This window comes from Cervus canadensis, chromosome 28 (genome assembly GCF_019320065.1).
Source record: "Cervus canadensis isolate Bull #8, Minnesota chromosome 28, ASM1932006v1, whole genome shotgun sequence".
Lineage (NCBI taxonomy): Eukaryota > Metazoa > Chordata > Mammalia > Artiodactyla > Cervidae > Cervus > Cervus canadensis.
Window position 1 is genome coordinate 42,031,670 of NC_057413.1, and position 19,114 is coordinate 42,050,783.

Below are 19,114 nucleotides of genomic sequence, written 5' to 3' on the forward strand. Positions count from 1 at the left end.
CGATTCTTTACTGCTAAGCCACCAGGGAAGCCCCTTCGGGACTATATTTGAGGGGACTTTTTCATGTGGTGCTCAGAACTCCCAATTTATCCTACACAAGACACTCCATACTCTCTGGGGTTGTTTTATGTACCCCAGCTTTATCTCTTCTGTGACTGTGAGCTCTCTTTCTTTATATATATATAGAAAGAGAGAAAGAATGAGTGATTGGTTCTGTTTCTTTGGAGAACCCTGACGGTAGGTCTGAATATAAGTTGTTTTCTTGCTTGGAAAACCATTCTTAATGTGAATGACTTTCTATGATATATGTGGTTGGACAGGTACAAGAGATCTGGGAGACCTCAGCAGGTTTTGTTTTTTCTCCCTCAACTTCTGAGCAGGCTTGGGCTTAACCCTGCAGTCACAAATAAGCAGTAGGAATGAAGATCTGACTCCTCCTCTGCTCCCAGCCCCCTCCATGTAGTTAGCTACACCTAAAACTATGTGTGTTTATGACAGCAAAAGACTGGACAGAAACAGCTTAAATGTTCATCCATGTGACGGAGTATTATGCAGCAGTACAAAGGAACGGGAGGTATTTTCTGCACTGGTGTGGGACAGCGCTAACATAAAACAGCAAAAAAAAAAAAAAAGCGAGTCCATTTGGGTGGGTGAAAAGAATATGTGCATATTTGCTGACAGGTTCACAACCCCTCATCCACAATTTCAAAATTCAAAAAACTTAGAAAACCAAGGGTTTTTTCCCTTCAGTTTGTGGCAAATTTATTGGTAGCAAAACCAGAGCTGAAAGGATGTGAGCCGTTTGTAGCTGTTTTTTATCCCAGTTAGTGTGAATATCTTATACCTCAGACCTAAGGTAACCCATCATCCTGCTTGCCTGTGACTGAGGGATTACTTGGACATTGACCTCATAATGCTAAAACTGGGACAAAGGATCATCCTATACAGAGCCTAGAGGGACCCTCGAATGGAGGCAAAGTGTCACAAATACATGGTACATGCACCTCATTACTTGCCTAAAATCCTAGAAGTTCTGCATCTTGAAACCCATTTGTCCCCAAATGTTTTGGATGAAAGATTGTGGACCTGGATGTTCATGAAAGTGAAAGTGTTTCACTCCGTGGATCCGACTCTTTGCCATCCCCTGGACTGCAGCCCACCGGGCTCCTCTGTTCATGGACTCCAGACAAGAATACTGGAGTGGGTAGCCATGCCCATCTCCAGGGGATCTTCCTGACCCAGAGATCGAACCTGGGTCTCCTGCATTACAGGCAGATTCTTTACTACCTGAGCCACCAGGGAAGTCCAGGATGTTCATAGACTATCCCTGGAAGGAGATACAAACAACCAGCCGCAGCCTTTGGAAAGGAAACGGATGGCTGGAGGGCAGGGTTAGGAGGGAATTTTCACTGCATATCATTTTGTATCTTTGGACTGTACTAACTCCTCAGAAAATAAATATAGGAATTCATGGGAAAACAAAACACTCTGCTTTTGACTAAACTACAAATAGAATTTTTAAAAATTTTGAGAAGGTAAATTACTATGCTGCTGTTATTCTTTACCATCTGAGCCACCAGGCAAGTCCAGGATGTTATTGATGCTGTCAGAGAAATATTTGTCTTCCTGATTCTGCTGATTCCAGTGTATCCTGTTCTTAGAGCTGTTTGTCTGTTGAATCCTGATTTGAGAATCAAGAGACTCGATTGTCCTTTTCTGAGCTGAGTGCTGAGAAGGTCTCTCCTGGAGCAGCAGGTGGACCCTTGCTGTAGCTTCAGGAGCACGCTCCACAGCCCCAGGCGATTTTTTTTTCCTGGTTGGTAGTTGTTATTATTATTTTGAAAGAAGAACAATCATGCAGAGCAAGTAGAAACAGGCTGGGTCAGCTGAAAATACCCACGTGCTCCCCCCTTGGGTCTCCCGGTGATATAATTAGCTGGTTTTATCCAGCGGTGAGTGGGCGGCTTGCTCCCCTGGCAGCCGGCAAGGCCAGCGGATGATGCAACAAAAGGCAAGCCCGGGCAAGGCCGAGCCGGGGCCGTGCCGGCCAAAGATGCTGATGCGATACACTGGGGTGGGGGTGGGGCGGGAATAGCCGGAGTGCTTCGGAGCTGCAGGCGTTTGGGGGACCCGACTGCCCTCGGGGGCAAAGCTGGCCTGCTCACTAAGCCTTGAGCTCTCCCCCCACCTGCCCCTTCAGCCTTTCCCCCCATCCCCACTTAGTGACAGACACTATTCCCAGTTCTCTGATTCTCAACTGAGATGGAAGTTCTGCAGAGAACTTCTAGAGGTAAGAAAGGGGCCCTTGTGCATGGATAGACTAAATCAGGGTTCCCAAAGCTGTGAGGCTGGAGGGCTGGGAGGTTTCAGCTACTGGGGAGGTTTTTCAAACCCCTGTATCCGTGTGTAGCTGGTTGACCCTCACACAATTTTAATTCAGTAGGTTCAGAAAGGGGGCCAGAAATTGGAAATAAGTTTTTAAAAGAATATTTACTTACTTATTTTTGGCTACAAGGAGGTCTTAGTTTCTGCATGTACAGGCTTTGGTAAGTGGGGTCTTAGTTCCTTACCAGAGATTGAAATCTTTGCCCTAACTTTTGAAGGTTGATTCTTAACCACTGGACCACCAGGGAAGTCCTGGAAATAGGTTTTTAATTGTGTTTAATTATTATTTTAAATAGAGTTAGCTATTAAGAATATATGATGAAGAATAAGCCTATTTTGCATTCAGGGTTGTACACAGCACAACTCCAGGGGACGCTGTCCACACAGACTCAGATGGTGCTAATGGTGCCCACGGAGGTAGGTGACGCAGCAAACCTGCCTCTCTCCCCGGAGGCAGTCACTCTCATCATTTCTTATGTCTTCGAGAGCGATTCCATGTACTTGTAGGATGTGAACATTTTTCAAAAGGGGGTTCCCTTTTCTCGCATTCCCTATGTTGAGAATCCCTGAGCTGGAGGGAGGATGGTCTGAAGGATGGAGTTCGGGTATCTGCAAAGTGATGAAGGAGGAGCAAGCCTTCCCTTAAGTCCCACCACAGCAGGCCCCCTCTCCCTACCAGGTCCAGGCTGGGTCCCCATCGCGGACTACCCACAGGGACTTCCCTGGTGGTCCAGCAGTTAAGAATTTGCCTCCCAGTGCAGCGGATGCTGGTTCGATCCCTGCTTGGGGAACAGAGATCCCACATGCCACAGGGCAACTAAGCCTGTGCACCTCAGTTAGGGAAGGCTTTCTGCTGCAGCAGAGTTCCCACGAGCCACAACCAAGACCTGATGCAGCCAAATAAATAAATGTTTTTTTAAAAACTACCTGCATTTCAGGCAGTAAAAGGCTTTTTCTCAGTAATCCTCTTAGGTCCCCCGGAGATTTTCAGATGAATTTGCTGAGTAGGGAATTTTCCTGCATTTCAATCCAGTGATTTCTCAGCAGACTTTGATGTTGTCTAGTCAAAACAAAACAAACCAAATCTGTGTACCAGAAGGGGGAAATTGGGTCCTGCTGTGTGACTTTATACAAGTCACACTGTCTCTTTGTGTCTTGGTTTCTTCCTCTGGGAAATGAGGAGCATCATGTCTACCCCCCCCCCCCCAACCTTTTTTTCAACCTCTCACAAAGGTTGTAAGATCATGGATATGAAAGTACCCATTTTCGAACTTCCCTGAAGGTCCGGTGGTTGAGGCATTGAAATGCAGGGCATTTGATTCCTGGTTGGGGAACTGAGATCCCATGTGCCTCGTGGCAAGGCCAAGTTAAAAAATAAAATTTTTTAAAAAGTACACATTTTATAGGTGAAGATTTGAGGTTCAAGGTCATGTAGCTCAGAGGTGTTCCTGTTCTCCTTGTGGTCAGGTCCAGAAACTCAGCAGGAAAAAACTCTCTTGCGGGAAGGGAGTGGGAAGAGGAAGGGGTACTGATCTGCCTTGCTCCTCTGCTGTGGCAGAGATGGTTAGCAGGTCATCAGAGATCTGTGCCCTCCCCCAGGGACTGCACAGACCCTTGCATCTCAGTGGGACCACATGACAAGTTCTTACCAATGCAGTGTGGGTAGGAAACGATGGGTGATACTTCTGCACCAGGTGTGAAGAAAGGCATGTACCTTCTTCATGTTCTTCCTTCTTCCTCCAGCTTGGAAGCAGAGATCCTGATGCCCTCGGGCATGGTGGAGCTGCGGGATGGAACGGGCCTGAGTCCGTGAACCATCATCACGCCTGAAGGTCAGCTCCTTGCCAACCAGAGCACCTCAGCCGGATTCATTATGTGAGCGAGACATAAACTATTGGCTTGTCACTGGAATTTGAGAGTTCATTTATTACAATGGCTAGTGTCACCCTGGGCTTCCCTGGTAGCTCAGCTGGTAAAGAATCTGCCTGCAATACAGGAGACCCCGGTTCGATTCCTGGGTCAGGAAGATCCCCTGGAGGAGGGCATGGCAACCCACTCCAGTGTTTTGCCTGGGGAGTCCCATGGACAGAGGAGCCTGGCGGGCTACAGTCCATGGGGTTGCAGAATCTGCCGCGATTGAGCAACTAGGCACAGCACAGTACAGGGTCATCCTAACACACACTCCCACTTTTCTTCCTCAGTCCAGCACTGAGCCATTTGCTTGTACACAAAAGGAGACTTAGGTCATCATCCCTCACAGCAGGTGCAGGGTTGTTAAAAACCACTGAGGGTGGGGAGAGGGAGGCATCATCTCCCCTTAGCTCTGAACTTGGGGCCACCAGCATATAGGGATTGGGTTTGCAGCTGTTACATTCCACAGTGGCCCTGGTAGCATTTTGGCTATGTGCAACACTCAGCGCCATCCTAGGGGAGCAAAGATAAGGACAGACAGCTGATAGGAGCGGGGAGCAGAGAGGGAGGGCCCACAACCAGAGCCCTGGAATATCTGCCTGTGTCATCTCAGCCAAGCCAGCACTTCTTGGGCCCTCCATTTCCCCATCTGTAACATGAGTCTAAAGCACATATCCTGGATGGAAAGTGGGGGAAGGTGGGGATGGTGAGGGGTCAGATATTAGATCTGACTATGCAGTTGGAGGACCCAAACCCAAGTCCTCAGAACTTGGATGTGTGCTTGGGCTTTTTCTTGGGAGGGGCTTGAAAATAATTTGTTAGGAAAGAAAACACGAAAGAATGCCCAATTCCTATGTTTGGGGGATCATTCAGAAAGCTATTCTGGGCTAAAGGATCTGGAAGAGGGATGTCCTAATGGTTTTAAAGCCCACCTCTGAGCACTGAACTCAGCGTCTATGGGTAGTTCCTCTTGCCACCAAATGTTTATTGACAGGTGTCCAGTATCTGAAATTCCAGCATTAGTGCTTCATTCCTTTGGATTCCTTTTTTATTCTTCCACAAAAATGCAAGCTGTGATAATCCCAAACATGTGTTCAGTGCTTTAGACTTTTTCCAGGAATCTTGAAAGATACAGATAGGTCCAAACGCCAAATGCAGGTGCTACATTAATCATTTTTTCTCCTGACAGGAAGATTGTGGGGGCAATTCTACTCCTGGGTGTATATCCAAGAATAACTTGCACATGTGGCCCAAAGACATGGATAGGAATAATTATAGCAGCCCTATGCATAATAACACAAAATTGGAAACAACCAAAGTGCCTGTTGACAAGGAGATGGGGATCACTGGACGTGAAATAACAGTGAAAATGATTGAGCCCTGTTTTAATAACATATTGCTGAATAACAGGCCATGTTAAAACATAGTGGCAACCATAATCATTGATTTGCTCACAGTTCTACAATTTAGGCAGGGGCTCATTGGGGATGGCTTGTCTCTACTCCATGTGACTTCAACTTGGGGAGGATTAACTGAGGATGAAAAATTGATGTTTTAATTAATTAATATTTATTTTGGCTGTACTGGGTCTTTGATACTGTGTGGGCTTTTCTGTAGTTGCAACGATCAGGGGCTCTTCTTCATTGCAGTGCATGGGCTTCTCACTGCAGTGGCTTCTCTTGTTGCAGAGCACAGGCTCCAGGGCTTGCTGGCTTCAGTAGTTGCGACACATTGGCTCAGTAGCTGCAGCTCCCGGGCTCTGGAGCACAGGTGTACAAGCTTAGTTGCTCTGTGTTATGTGGGATCTTCCTGGACCGGGGATTTGAACCCATGTCCCTTGAATTGGCAGGCGGATTCTTGACCCCTGAGCCACCACGGAAGCCCTAAAGATCAACTTTTAAGATGGTCCACTCATGTGGTTGGCATGTGGATGCTGGCTGACAGCTAGGAGATCAGCTGGAGCTATTGTGTGTGTGGAAGTAGCCTTCTTATCTTGCATGTGGCCTCCACGTGACTTTTCTCAGCCTGGTGGTCTCAGAGTAATCAGACTTCTCAGGTGGAGTCTCAATGTCCCCAAGAAAGCAAAAGCAGAAGTTGCTGGACCTTCTTGAGGCTTAGGCCTAGAATAGGCACAGAATAACCCATTCTGCTGAAAGAGTCATAAAGTCAGATTCAACTGCAAAAGAGTGTGAATAACCAGAGCTATAGTTTGTGTGCCACAGACTTGCACAGCCACAACCACCCATAAATCATAAATCATGATGGATGGATTTATCACATGGATAAATCATAGGTATGTTATGCTGCTTCACATTTCAGTGATTCCATATAACAATGGATTGTGTCTTCCTCACATACATATCTTTAAAAATATGTATGTATTTATTTGGCTGCACTGGGTCTTAGTTGCTGCACGCGGAATCTTCATTGCGTCACGTGGGCTCTTTCATTGAGACGCAGGTACTCGCTAGTTCTGGTGCACGGGCTTAGTTGTTCCACGGCGTGTGGGATCTTAGCTCCCTGACCAGGGATCAGCCCACACCCCTTGCATGGCAAGGTGGATTCTTAACTTGGAAAGTCCAGTCACATACATATCTTACACAAGCCGGTGGAGTGCTTGGCCCCACACAGCCAGCCACTTAGGAACTTAGACTGATGGAGGATCTACCATACTGAGATGGCACCCTCTGGGACATGAGACCTCACTTTTGCCACAGCCATGGAGGACAGAAAGGTTGGAAAATTTCACTTGACCTCAGCTCTAAAGATACACATGTCACTTAGGTTCACATCTCATTGGCTAGAACTAGTCACATTACCCTGCCTAAATTACAGTTTTTCCATAGAAAAATGGAAGAGCATTACTATTCCAGTCACATGTAATAAAATTATTGAAAACAAAGGACAGTTCAACATAAAATTCAAGATAGTGTTTACTTTGGCGGGGGAGGGGTCCGCACAGGAGAGGAAGTCACAGGAAGGTATTAATAGCAATTTACAATACTCTAATCCATGAGTTGAGCAGTGAGTATTGATTATACTATTTTTAATGAATAAATGAGTAAATAGATGAATGAAATAAAAGAGAGGGCTCAGAAGCTGTAGCACTGAAGCATAACCTCAGAGGGCAGGCCAAAAATAGCTCTTCCATAAATATTCACTGCGCTGTGGTTGAGGCGGCCTGGCCTTGAGGGTACAAAGATGAATAAAATGTAGGCTCATCCCCTCTAGATTCCCAGCTCAGAGGAGGCAGTAGGCACATGAACCAGACAAACCAGCAAAGCGCACAGTGGAGTGGACTACTTACCAGGAACTATGGGAGCCAGAGAAAGAAAGTCTTACCCCAAGGGGTCATGTAGGTTGGGTCATGAAGGATCCATAGGAGTTCAGTAGGTGGAGAAAGAAGTGGAGGTGGGGCATACTGGTCAGGGACACTCATTCCGGGAAGAGTGAACAATATGTACAAAGGCACTTCATTCCTCAGGTGGCCTGTGTTCACAGCATTTCCTCACCACCTTCTAGTCCCTAAATGATCTGATCAACTCATTCATACTGTGCTATGCCACCCAGAACCCTCTGCAGGACTTGCACATTCAATATTCCCACCGATTTCTATGTGCCAGGCACTATGCTAAGCATTTTGCTTATATGATTTTATTTAATGATGAGCAGAACTTAATGCCAAAGAAATGAATTTCTAATGGTGAAATTTCAGACTTAGATAAGATGAAATCTTTAGCTTAGGGAAGCTGGAAGTATTTGTGTGGCATGAATTCTGTCACAAATTCCTCTGCCTCACCGTATGTTCAGTCCTGATGTTTGTACTGGCTGAGTAAAGCCCCTGGAAGGTCAGGAGGTGGGGTGGCAGGAGCTCCCAATCTTATTCTTAAAAAAAAAAAAAAAAAAAAGCAAGTGGGACTTCTGCTCAATAATATAATAATGTCTCTGTTCTGCCTTTTCTCTGGGGTCTCACTTCTTGGGAGCCTGTGTGGAGGTGAATTCCTCTGAAAGCTCTCTGCCCCTGTTAGGGACTCCCCAGGCCTTTTCTGAGAAATAGTGACATTGTTCCTAACACTTCCCCTCCCTTCCTGGGTAGCTCCCGTGGCCACCATTGAGCTTTCCTCACATCCTCCTTCTTTGGGCTAGAGCTTTTCTAACTTTCCTTTCCATCATCACTTCCCTCCTGGATGGGGCTAATCTGGGTCCTCTCGTTCTTCAGGCTGAAGCTCTTTACATCTCTAAGCCATCTGCTTCCTTGGGAGCAGGCCTGGGCATTGGGCTGCAGGCCCGATTAGCATTCAGGCCTTCAGGAACATGTCCTGACATGTTGAGCCCTGGCACAGAAGAAGATGGTGGCTGTTTTGTCCTTGGGGCTGCCTACTTTTAGACAAGAGTGGGGTTTTAGACAAGAGGAGACCCCGAGAAACCCCGGAGAGACCTTGGTCTGCATTTCTCTGAACAGAATATGTGATTTACCACAGACCCCTTGGGACTGGTCTGGGATCTACCGTGTACCTGCATGCCTGTGTGTGTGTGTGTGTGTGTGTGTGTGTGTGTGTGTGTGTGTGTGTGTATTTTGGGACTTGGATCTTGAGTGTGGCTTTTATCTACCTGCTTCTTTGCCTCTTTAGGGCAGAAGCCCTCTCTTAAGAGCAAACCTGGCTACACATTCAAGTGAATGCTTGGAAACTTTTTTTTTTTAAAGTGCTGGACAGTACTAAACACCAGTAGGTGCTTAATAAATATTTGTTGAGTTCTGTTGTGGTGATGGTGGTGAGTTAAAAATTATAAAAAAAAAAAATCACTTCCCAAAAAAACAACAAAAAATTATTTCATTGTGAAGCTCAGAACTCTAAAACTTTAACTAATTCAATACAAGCAGTCATTAAATTTTTTTCCCCAAAGTAAACAGATAGACAATGTCAAGTCTATTTACAATGTCTGAAAGCCAAGGGGATTCGAGACAGTAGGAGGATATGCCCGTCCTGTGCTGGACATTTGACAGCCCAGCCTTTGGGTGGTGTGGGTACGGGTGTGTTGGAGGTAGGGAGGGTGGAACTGGGAGAGGAGAGGGCTGGTCCTGGCGTTTTGGCCTGTTTGAGGTTCTTCCACCTACAATTCTGGCCTGTCTCCAATATCAGGCAGGCAAGGGGGTCTGGTAAAGGGTCCTCCCACCCCTCCCCGGGCTCCTGTCCCAGCAGTAGAGGAGAAGCAGGACTGTCCTCCCTGAGGTCAGCTGCTTTGGGGGAAGAAGACTGGGCATGTCTGGGCAGAGATTTCCAGACGCCGAACAGCCCTAGATGTCAGTAATTGGAGCTGCTTTCAGCCTGCATTCTATGTTTTAGTCGATTTCTGTTCAGATTAACACTCTGTTGTCTGCAATTTTCTTACAAGCAGAAATAAAAAATGTTTCAGATGAAGGAAGGAAGCAAAGGTGGGGTACAAGTGGGGATGGGGAGCAGCAGGGCACCTCACTTGCTTTTGCTTCTTTTGGAAGCACTGGTTGGCCTTTCTAGAATTGCCTTCATCAGTATCACCTCAGTGTATTGCCTGGAAATGATGAGTGCTGGGCATGTCTTGCATTGTAAAGCTGCTGAAACAGGGCAATAAGCAGAGAGCTCTGGATGAGAAGCAAAAGGTCTGTGTTCTAACCATCGCCATTGATGTGCTGTATACCCTGAGTCAGGCCTCTGAGCTCTGAGCCTCCGTTTCCAGCAGTATATGTGGTGGGTGGGGATTACCCAGGAGATAACTGGGGACTCCGACCTCGGTTCTGGGCCTGGACGGCACCGATCGGCACCCACCCAATCCTTCGCCCCTTCCCAGCCTGCAAATCCACAGCAATCACAGAGCTTTCTTCTGCTAAGGTGGGATGGGAGGTGGATATAGGCAGTGAGGAGGAGGAGGTGGGAAGCTTATCTCAGTGTCCTGGTTCCCCTGGAGACCAGGTTAGCCCTTTCTTAGCAGGGTCCCCAATTCCGTCCTTCCCTGGAGCATTTGACAAATAACTTCTCACCCCTTTAGTTCTGTGGGCTTCGGTCTTTAGTTCTGTGGGTTTCCTCTTCTGTGAAATACGGGGAATTGAATCCTCTTCTGTGAAATAAAGGAATTGAATCCGTTCTGGCCTCCAAGAATGCTTTGTTGGGGTCTCTGGGTGCCTCCCGTGATGGGGAGAGGTGGTGTAGTGAGGGACCCATGGTGGTACAGTGGGACTTTTCTGGGAATTACAAAGTGGAGTGTTCTTTTAAAAAAAAATTATTTAAGGATTTTTTTTTTCTTTATTAATGTCACTCCTCGTGGTTTATTCAGCCGCTCGGGGTAAATCCTTGCCCAGAGCCAGTCGGTGGTGGGTCAGAGCGGGGGCTAGTCCGTCGGGTCCCAATAGCGCCGCCCTCCCATCGCAGGGCCAAGTCGCCCTCCCCACCCCCACCCCCCGCACTGGGGGAAAAAACCCAAATAGAACTGGGACTCAGTTCGTGCGGAAATATGTCAAGTGCACAAAGCCAGGCGCGGAGAGTGGGAAGGAGGGAAGTGCCCTCCTGCAGCCAGTGAGGTTGGCAGCAGAGTCTCCAGGGACCCGCCGGGGGAGAAGCGCCGCTGTGGGCGGAGCGGCCGGGCCCGCCTCCACCCGCTTTATAAGTCCGGCGCCCGGCGCCCGGCGGCGCCAGCTGAGGTGTGAGCAGCGGCTGGAGACTGTGCTTGGGAGACCCGGCGCTGCGCGCTGATTCACGGAGACGTCCTGAGACCCCCAGAAGAGGTGAGGGAGCCGGGGCGGGCCAGAGCGGATCTCGAACTGAGGCTCCCGAGCCGAGCCCAGCGAGTCCGCGTGTTTGTCCGTGCCCCTCGGGGGTGTGTGTCCCGGGGGCGCGTGTGTCCTGCCTGTGTTCACAGGTGAATGGCGCGCGGGGCCCTGCGCGCGGGTCTCGGTTTGGGGCACACCAAGGGCTGCGAATGCGCGTGTGGGCACAGGGCCCGGGATGCGTCGGAGGCTCCGGGCGCCGAGAAGGCGCCCAAGTACCAGGGATCTCCCCTGTGCGATCCCTGCCCTGGAAACTCCGGCGGGCCGAGGGTGCGCCCGGGGACCCCGGCTCGGCGCGCTCGCTGCGTGGGGACGAAGCCCGGTCCGCGCAGGGCTCCGGGAACGGCGGGAAAAGCCCAGTCGAACAGGTTCATTTGGGATTCATTCCCGAGCGGTTCTCAGATCCGATCGGTGCCGTCCCGGCCCAGAACCGAGGTCGGAGTCCCCAGTGCTGCTGAGGTCAGCGCCGGCTGTGTCCTGGGCCCTTGGGAACATGTCGGGACACGTTCCTTGAAAGAAAGCTGGGAGGTGACTCACGGTGACAAGAAGACCCCGGGGAACGAGACGGGTGACATCAGAACTCCGCCAGGACTGGGAGACTGTGGCTCCGCCAGAAGTGCCTTGCCTGCCTCTCTCCACGGTCTTTGTCCCCCCACGCCGCCACCCTCAGCACAGTGACCTATTTGGCTGGCACAGAGTGTTCCCAGGGAAACCGAGACACCGGGAGGTCCAAGACCGGGTGTCCGGTCCCCGCCCCGAGGCGCGCCCTCTGGGACCCGGAGCCGCGGCCGGGCGCTGGGTGGGCTTGCGCAGCCTGTCAGTTAGGGAAGCCCCGAAGCCGAACCTACCTCTCTCCCACCGCTGCCGGGAGAACCCCGGCCCAGCCTGTCCTTGGGTCGGCCGGACGGACTCGCCGTCCGGAGCCGAGCTGTGCTCTGCGGCGCGGTGGGGGCACCCAGCCCCCTACGGGGGAGGTGGGGGAAGAGAAGGAGAGGTCCTGTGTTTGAGGGATAGAGCTTCGGGGTGCGTCGCTGCTCCGGGCCTCCGTCACCTGCTTTCGGGCGCTCCAGGCGGCCCCAATCCAGTCCGGAATTCCCTCTCCAAGGGCGACAGGGCTGAGCAGAGCAGGAGGGCGATTCGCCCTTCGGACGCCACCGTCCAGCGTGGACTGTAGTGCGTCCGCCTGGTCTGGGGCCCTCGGGGGACACTTGCTCTCCCCGTAGGGACAAGAATCGTAGAACTGGGTCTGGTGCTTTAGGGCGCCCGGGCAGCTCCCTCCCTCCTTCCCCTTCCTCCACGTTGCGTTTCGGGGAGGACTTAAGAGCGGTTTTGTTTTCGTTGCTCCCGTCTATTTTTATTTTTCAGGGATCTGACTCATCCCTTGCTTTGGGCGTGGAGATAAGGTGGAGGGACCAGATCTCGGCGCGCCTGTGCGTGCGTGCTGTGTGTGTGCGTGTGTGTGTGTGTGTACGCGCGTGCGCGCGTGTGTTTCACAAGAGGCGGCGCGAGAGCGCGCTGTTTCCCAATAGTGGCGGGCGTTGCGGAAGGCTGACTGGCTCAGCGTGACGTGTTCGCGGCCCCCGAGCCCCCTCCCACTCCCCCTCCCCACCCCAGGGTGACGTGCAGCGGGAGTGGAAGCGAAGTTTTGGCGGGCGGGGAGCGCTTTGCGGGAAACTGACTCATCACAGCTGGCTGCCGGCCTCCCAGGCTTTGCCCACGCAGCTCCCCCTCCGCGCGTGATTTCCTGGAGACCGGCGCCCTCTTCTGGCCATATCGCTAATCGCTAACCCGCCTTCCCGCGGAATGAGGCTTCACCGGCCTTTGCTTCCCAATGCAATCTACTCCAGTACTGACGCTGAGGTCTTTGCCCACTCCTCTCTTAAAAGGAGTGCCCCCATCGGATCTGCAGTGTTTACTGAATGCTTACTGTTTATTTGGGAATGAAAATATGGCTGAAGTCCAAGGCCTGATAAAACCCTAGCAGGGTTCCTCCTCTTGCCAATGAAGCCCTGAGATCTGTAGTGTCTATTCAAGCCATTCTGTGTGTCCCCTCTTGGCTGGCACCCCAAGCGTGCCCATCTGGAGAACTGTCAGGCCCTTGAATTGAATCGATCTGGGGAAGAAGGGGCCTGTCAAATCTACATTTTGAAAAAGCTCCTCAAGTGGTTCTGATGGGTCTCTCTGGTGAAGAAACCTCAAAATTAGAGAAGGAGTAGGGTTCGATACCAGAATGCAGAACCCAGGGCATTCAAATCCTGGCTGTGCCACTGGTGAGCTGTGTGACCTTGGGAAGGTTACTTAACTTCTCTGAGCCTTGGTTACCTCTTCTGTAAAAGAGAGATATACCCATTTCTTTTGAAAATTAATATCCGTAAACTTTTTTACAACAGCCGTTGGCACATTAAAATATATAGATAAATCTCAATCCTTAGCCCTGAAGAGAGTGAGCAAAGGTTATTCGTGGGCTTTGTCCACTGGGCTATGTCACCCCTTTCTATGTGGCAGCTTGAATAGACACTATTGATCTGTTTAACCCTGTGGGTTCGGAGCAAGTCTTAAAACTCCTGCCCTTTAAACGTGGTCTGAGGTCATCTAGTGCCTCCCCTGCCCTGTCTGCTGAGACTTGGGAGTTGTGGACTGACTTGACTCACTGTGAGACGTGGAGTGGGGACAGGTAGATGTGGTGTGGATCGAGGGCTTCCTGCCCCAGGAGGACTCTCAGCAGGGTTTCACCCTCAGAGCCTGCAGATCAGGACTTGTCCCCAGGAAAACCCAGTCCCTGTTAAAGTCGTGCAGGCGCTCAGCCCTGGAGTCAAGCCAGAGCAGGGCAGGGAGGTGCCAGCACCCCGTCACGGGCAAGCTCACCCTCGGTTTTCCCTCTCTTAAAGTGGGAGGTGAGGAACCAGGTAGACCGGTGCCTTTAATTTTCTTTGCCTGCAAAACGGGTTCCTTGGATGCAGGCAGAATGGGGCAGGGGCTTCCAGATTGTCTAGACTTCAGGTCACCTGACGTGCCTGGCAGGATGTGGCTCAGCCTGGGAGAAATCATTGCTCCTCCCTGCCCTGCCTAGCTCCTCCTTACCCCCAGGCTGCCTGCCTGATGACATCCTTGGGAAAGGCCCTCAGCCCACAACACCTGTCAGCTGCTGTCTGAAGGAGGCGGTGGCCCAGGTGGAGTGATGGGGAGGAGTCAGCCAGAACTAAAGGCAGAGCGAAATAATATTTTCCAAACACTTTCTCTATACTTGGTACTGCTCTGAGGGCGTTATCTACAACCGCTTAGCTAATCCTCACATCTGTCCTCTGAGACATTCGCTATGGTTATCTCCTTCTAGAACTGACCTACAATGTAGGAGACCTGGGTTTGATCCCTGGGTCGAGAAGATCTCTTGGAGAAGGAAATGGCAACCCACTCCAGTACTCCTGCCTGGAAAATCCTATGGACAGAGGAGCCTGGTAGGCTACCGTCCATGGGGTTACAAAGAGTTGGACACGACTGAGTGACTTCACTTTCTAGAACTGACACCAAAAATAGATGTCCCTTTCATCATAGGGGACTGGAATGTAAAAGTAGGAAGTCAGGAGATACCTGGAGTTACAGGCAAGTTTGACCTTGGAGTACAAAGTGAAGCAGGGCAAAGGCTAACAGAGTTTTGCCAAGGGAATGCACTAGTCATAGCAAACACCCTCATCCAACATACACAAGAGACAGCTCTACACATGGACATCTCCATCTTATAGGTGAGGAAAACAGAACCCAGAGAAGTTAAGCTACTTGTTGAAGGTTGCCCAGCAGAGCCTGGATTCCAACCCAAATGGCCTGGTTCCAGAGCCCTCACCTTTAACCACCAAGACACAGCCGTTCAACTCTGCTCCATCTGCCTTGCCTGGCGGGGCCCACCAATCATTTCCTTGAGCCTGCATCTGCAGCCCTGCTCTTTAGGCATGTATGCAGTCCCATTTCACAGATGAAGAAACTGAGGCCGGGGGGACTTGAAGTGATTCTTTGAAAGTTGAGGTAGGAAGTGGCAGAGCAAGGACTAGAACCCAGGTGCTTTTTAACCCCAAAGTCCAGGGTAGTTTTAACTAACTGAGGAGGATTATTCCACACGAGCATCTAGATGGATTTGAGAGGCTTGAGGAGGTGTCCATTTACTTGGGGATTGACCTCCCCGGCCAGGCCTGGAGTTAGGAAACTGCTGGACTCTGACAATTCACACATATCTGGGGCATTCACACCCACGAGGGACACCTCAGGGGGGAAAAACAAATTGATTTTAGCTGATAACACCTGGTGGTAAACAGGACCCTGATCCCTGCTATTGCAATAAACTTGCCTTTGTTGACATAAACTTGCCCTTCAGCTGCCCACTCCCCCAGTGACCTGGGGGTGTCAGGCGCACTGACTCTGCCCCTCACTCCCTCTCTGTGGGTGGCAGTCGGGGGAGACTGTGGGAGGAAGGTGGGGGAAATCAGCCGGAAGGAACCCGAGAGTCCCTCTCGCCTCACTTGCCAGTGAGGAGGCCGCGCCTGAGGTTACGCAGTAGCCCAGAGAGGGAGCGTCCGACCTCCCGAGTGTCTCACTTACGTGCCCCGGGTCTCCCTTGTGTTCCAGCCACAGGTGCCATGTCCGAGCCGTCCAGGGACGCGCATCAAATCCCCCGCAGCAGCAAGGCCTGCCGCTGCCTCTTTGGTCCAGTGGACAGCGAGCAGCTGCGCCAGGACTGCGACGCCCTCATGGCCAGCTGCGTGCAGGAGGCCCGAGAGCGGTGGAACTTCGACTTTGTCACCGAGACGCCACTGGAAGGGGACTTCGCCTGGGAACGCATGAGGGGCCTCGGCCTGCCCAAGCTCTACCTGCCCGTGGGGCCCCGAGATGACCTGGGAGGGGGCAAGCGGCCGAGCCCCTCGTCCGCCCTGCTGCAGGGCACGTCTCAGGAGGACCACTTGGACCTGTCGCTGTCCTGCACCCTCGTGACTCGTTCCCCTGAGCGGCCCGAGGGGACTCCCGGTGGGCCTGGCCCCTCCCAGGGCCGGAAACGGCGGCAGACCAGCATGACAGGTGAGGACTCCCAGAACTCACGGTGCAAGGGCTCACCTATCTGGCCCAGCTTACTCATCTCTCTGAGCGGGGAAACAGGCCCAGAGAGGGGAAGTGGCTTGCCTGAGGTCACATAGCAAGTCTACTACCAAGACCAATTAGCTGACATTTATTTAGAACATTGACTGTGTGCCAGGCCCTTTGATAAGTGTCTAGATTTCTTTTAGTTCTTATAGTGATCTAATACCATAGGACATTCTTGGCATCCTTTTACAGGCAAAGAAACAGGACTCAGAGAGGTAGAATGATTTGCCTAAGGTCCCACACTGAATTTGGCATGGAGAGAAAATGAATGATCATTTCCTGGCTGCCTTAACCAAACTTAACTCGCCTTCCCCTTCATATATACACACCTTCATCTGCACTTCCCAGCCTATTTTTCTCTTTTTGGCAGTTTTTAAACTATCAACAGTTACTTCCGTATTTTGATATGGTCCATCTCCCCAAATAGGATCCTATCTCCACAAGAAAGAAATCTGTATCTCTCTTGTTCATAACTGAGTCCTCAGCACCTTGGATGGTGTGTGACTCACAGCAGGTGCTTGAGGAAAATGGAATAAGTGAGGCTGGCAGTTGAACACTTAACTATGCCAGGCCTTCGGCCAATGTCTTTTTATTTTTTACTTTACAAATGTATTACCGTTATTATTTTGGCTGTACGGCTTGTGGGACCTTAATTCCCTGAGCAGGGATAGAACCCGGGCCACCTCCATTGAGAGCAAGGAGTCTTAGCCACTGGACCACCAGGGAAGTCCCAACCAAAGTCTTTCTGGAAGCATTTCATTTAATCCTCCGAGCACCGTACCAGTGTTATCCTCATTTTATAGGTGAGGAAACAGAAGCTTGGAGCAGTACAGCCAAGAATCCCACAGCAAATTTGCACCTGGGTCAAAACTAACAACAATAATAATAATAACTAACCTTTATATGGCTCAGGCATCATTCAGAACACTTTTCCTGGATCAAATAATGGAATCTCCAGAGCAGTGCTCTCTGACAGATCAGGCTCTACAAAGAAGCAGATGCCCAGTACCACTGGCCACATATCGCTGCTGAGTGCTTGTCATGAGGGACTGAATTTTTCTTTTAGTTTAATGTTAGTTAATTTAAACAGCCACCTAGGGTTAGCGGCCACTGCATTTGGGCAGCTTGGCTTAAAGCGGGCCCATGGATGGAAGGTCTGTTATTGATCACATTTGTGAAGCATGGGGGGATGTTCTGTATGTATGTAGCCCTCTGGGAGATGGGCTAGAAGTTTCCAGAGTTCTTCCCCGTACTTGGCTTGTGTCCCTCTGGCCCTGGGGAGGGTCCCTCTGCAGTTTGAAATGGGCGGGTGGCTCTGCTGGGCCCTCTTCCTCCTGGCCTGGCTGACGTCTGTTCTCTCCCCCCAGATTTCTACCACTCCAAACGCAGGCTGATCTGCTCCAAGAGGAAGCCCTAACCCCGCTGCTGGAAGCACGTCCTCGTGGAAACAAGGGGACCACTGCGGGCCTCTTCTGTACCTTTTGCCTTGGTCCTTCAGTTTGTGCGTCTTAATTATTATTTGTGTTTTAATTTAAACGCCTCCTCATGTACATACCCTGCTTACTGTTACCCTTCCCACGCCCCCAGCCTCTGGCATTAGAATTATTTAAAAAAAAAAATTAGCAGAAAAAATAGGCTTATTAGAGTGCTAGGTATTTTTATTATATAAACCATTATTTAAACCCTCTTCATCCTTTGCTTTCCTCGTCCTTGCTCCTCTGAGGCTGACGTGACCCCCATTCTCTGGGTGGCACTCTCTGGAGGGGCCTGGCTCTCTCCCCGGCTGCCATCTGATGGGTGTTATGAAGTCCCGCCCCCCCCCCCCCCCAGCCTTTCCTGCATTCTCAGTCCTGAATTCCTTATAATCTGAGAAGTAAATAGATAGCACTTTGAAGGGGGCCCAACAGAGTTGGAGGCATCATCAAAACTTTGGGTTCCCCTTGCCCCCTCTAAGGTTGGGCAGGGTGATCCTGAAGTGGGCACAGCCTGGAAATGGGGCTAGGGGATTGGACACGCTCCTGGCCCTTGATTCCCACCTCTGTCTTGTGAAGGCATGGGGAAGGTAGGGGCCCGTAGCAAACCACCCCCACCTCCCCACTCCCCCCACCCCTGTCTTCAGGGCAGCCAGTCTCATATTTGGCTTCCCTGTTCCCTGCATTTTTCCAGGAGCCCCAGAGGCCCCTCTTCCCCAGCTGGGCTCTCAGCCCCTCTCTGCTCCTCTCCCTTCCTCCATGCCCTTTCCGTTTAGTATCTTCTCAGCCCTGGGTGGCAGCTCTGGGGGGGGCCCTAACCCCCAGCTCAGTGGACTGGAAGGGGAAGGGACATGCTAGGCATAGGGTTCCCCAATTCTACCTCAAGCAGCGACCGCCCCCTCCTCTTAGCTCTTGGGGTAGGGGTCCTGGGTGGTCAGACAGGCCTCCTTGAATGGGGATCTCTCTGTGTTAGGGGTAGGTGGGTGAGGAGCAGATTTTTCCAGGAGGGACAGTGTGACACCAGCCCCTGGAACTCGTCCAAGGACTTTTTCCATTGGCCCCACCCCTTCCCCCATTTCATTGCACTTTGAATAACAGCTGAAGGAGTCAGATGGTGGGAGCAGAGGCTGTGGATAGGATGTGCTAAGTGGGCAAATGTGGGTCTGGGAGCTGTGAGTCATCGTCTTTCCTGGCACTGAGCCACGTGGTGGGTCTGACCCCAGACACCTTCCAGCTCCTGTAACATCCTGGCCTGGACTGTTTTCTCCTGGTTCCCAGATGTCCTGTCTCTTCTGTCTCCACCTCGACTGTAAACCTCTCAAGGGGAGGGAATACGTCCTATACTGCTCTGTTCCCTTCAGAGCCCCTCCCACAGTGCTGAGTATACAGCAGGTGCTCAATAAATATTTCTGATGACTTGTAA

At 50.9% G+C, this 19,114-nt stretch overlaps 1 protein-coding gene and 1 long non-coding RNA gene across 2 annotated transcripts; both read left to right on the forward strand.

Moving 5' to 3' along the window:
- Nucleotides 1-1,958: 1,958 nt before the first annotated feature.
- LOC122429899 lies at nt 1,959-4,296 on the forward strand. The gene is made up of 2 exons (XR_006266185.1): nt 1,959-2,290; nt 4,129-4,296. It is a non-coding gene; the product is annotated as an uncharacterized LOC122429899 (long non-coding RNA).
- A 6,613-nt stretch (nt 4,297-10,909) lies between these two features.
- On the forward strand, nt 10,910-19,114 carry CDKN1A (cyclin dependent kinase inhibitor 1A). Its single transcript, XM_043450358.1, has 3 exons — nt 10,910-11,053; nt 15,710-16,156; nt 17,587-19,114. The coding sequence occupies exons 2-3, from the start codon at nt 15,721-15,723 to the stop codon at nt 17,634-17,636; spliced, it is 486 nt and encodes a 161-aa protein (XP_043306293.1). The 5' UTR covers nt 10,910-11,053; nt 15,710-15,720; the 3' UTR covers nt 17,637-19,114.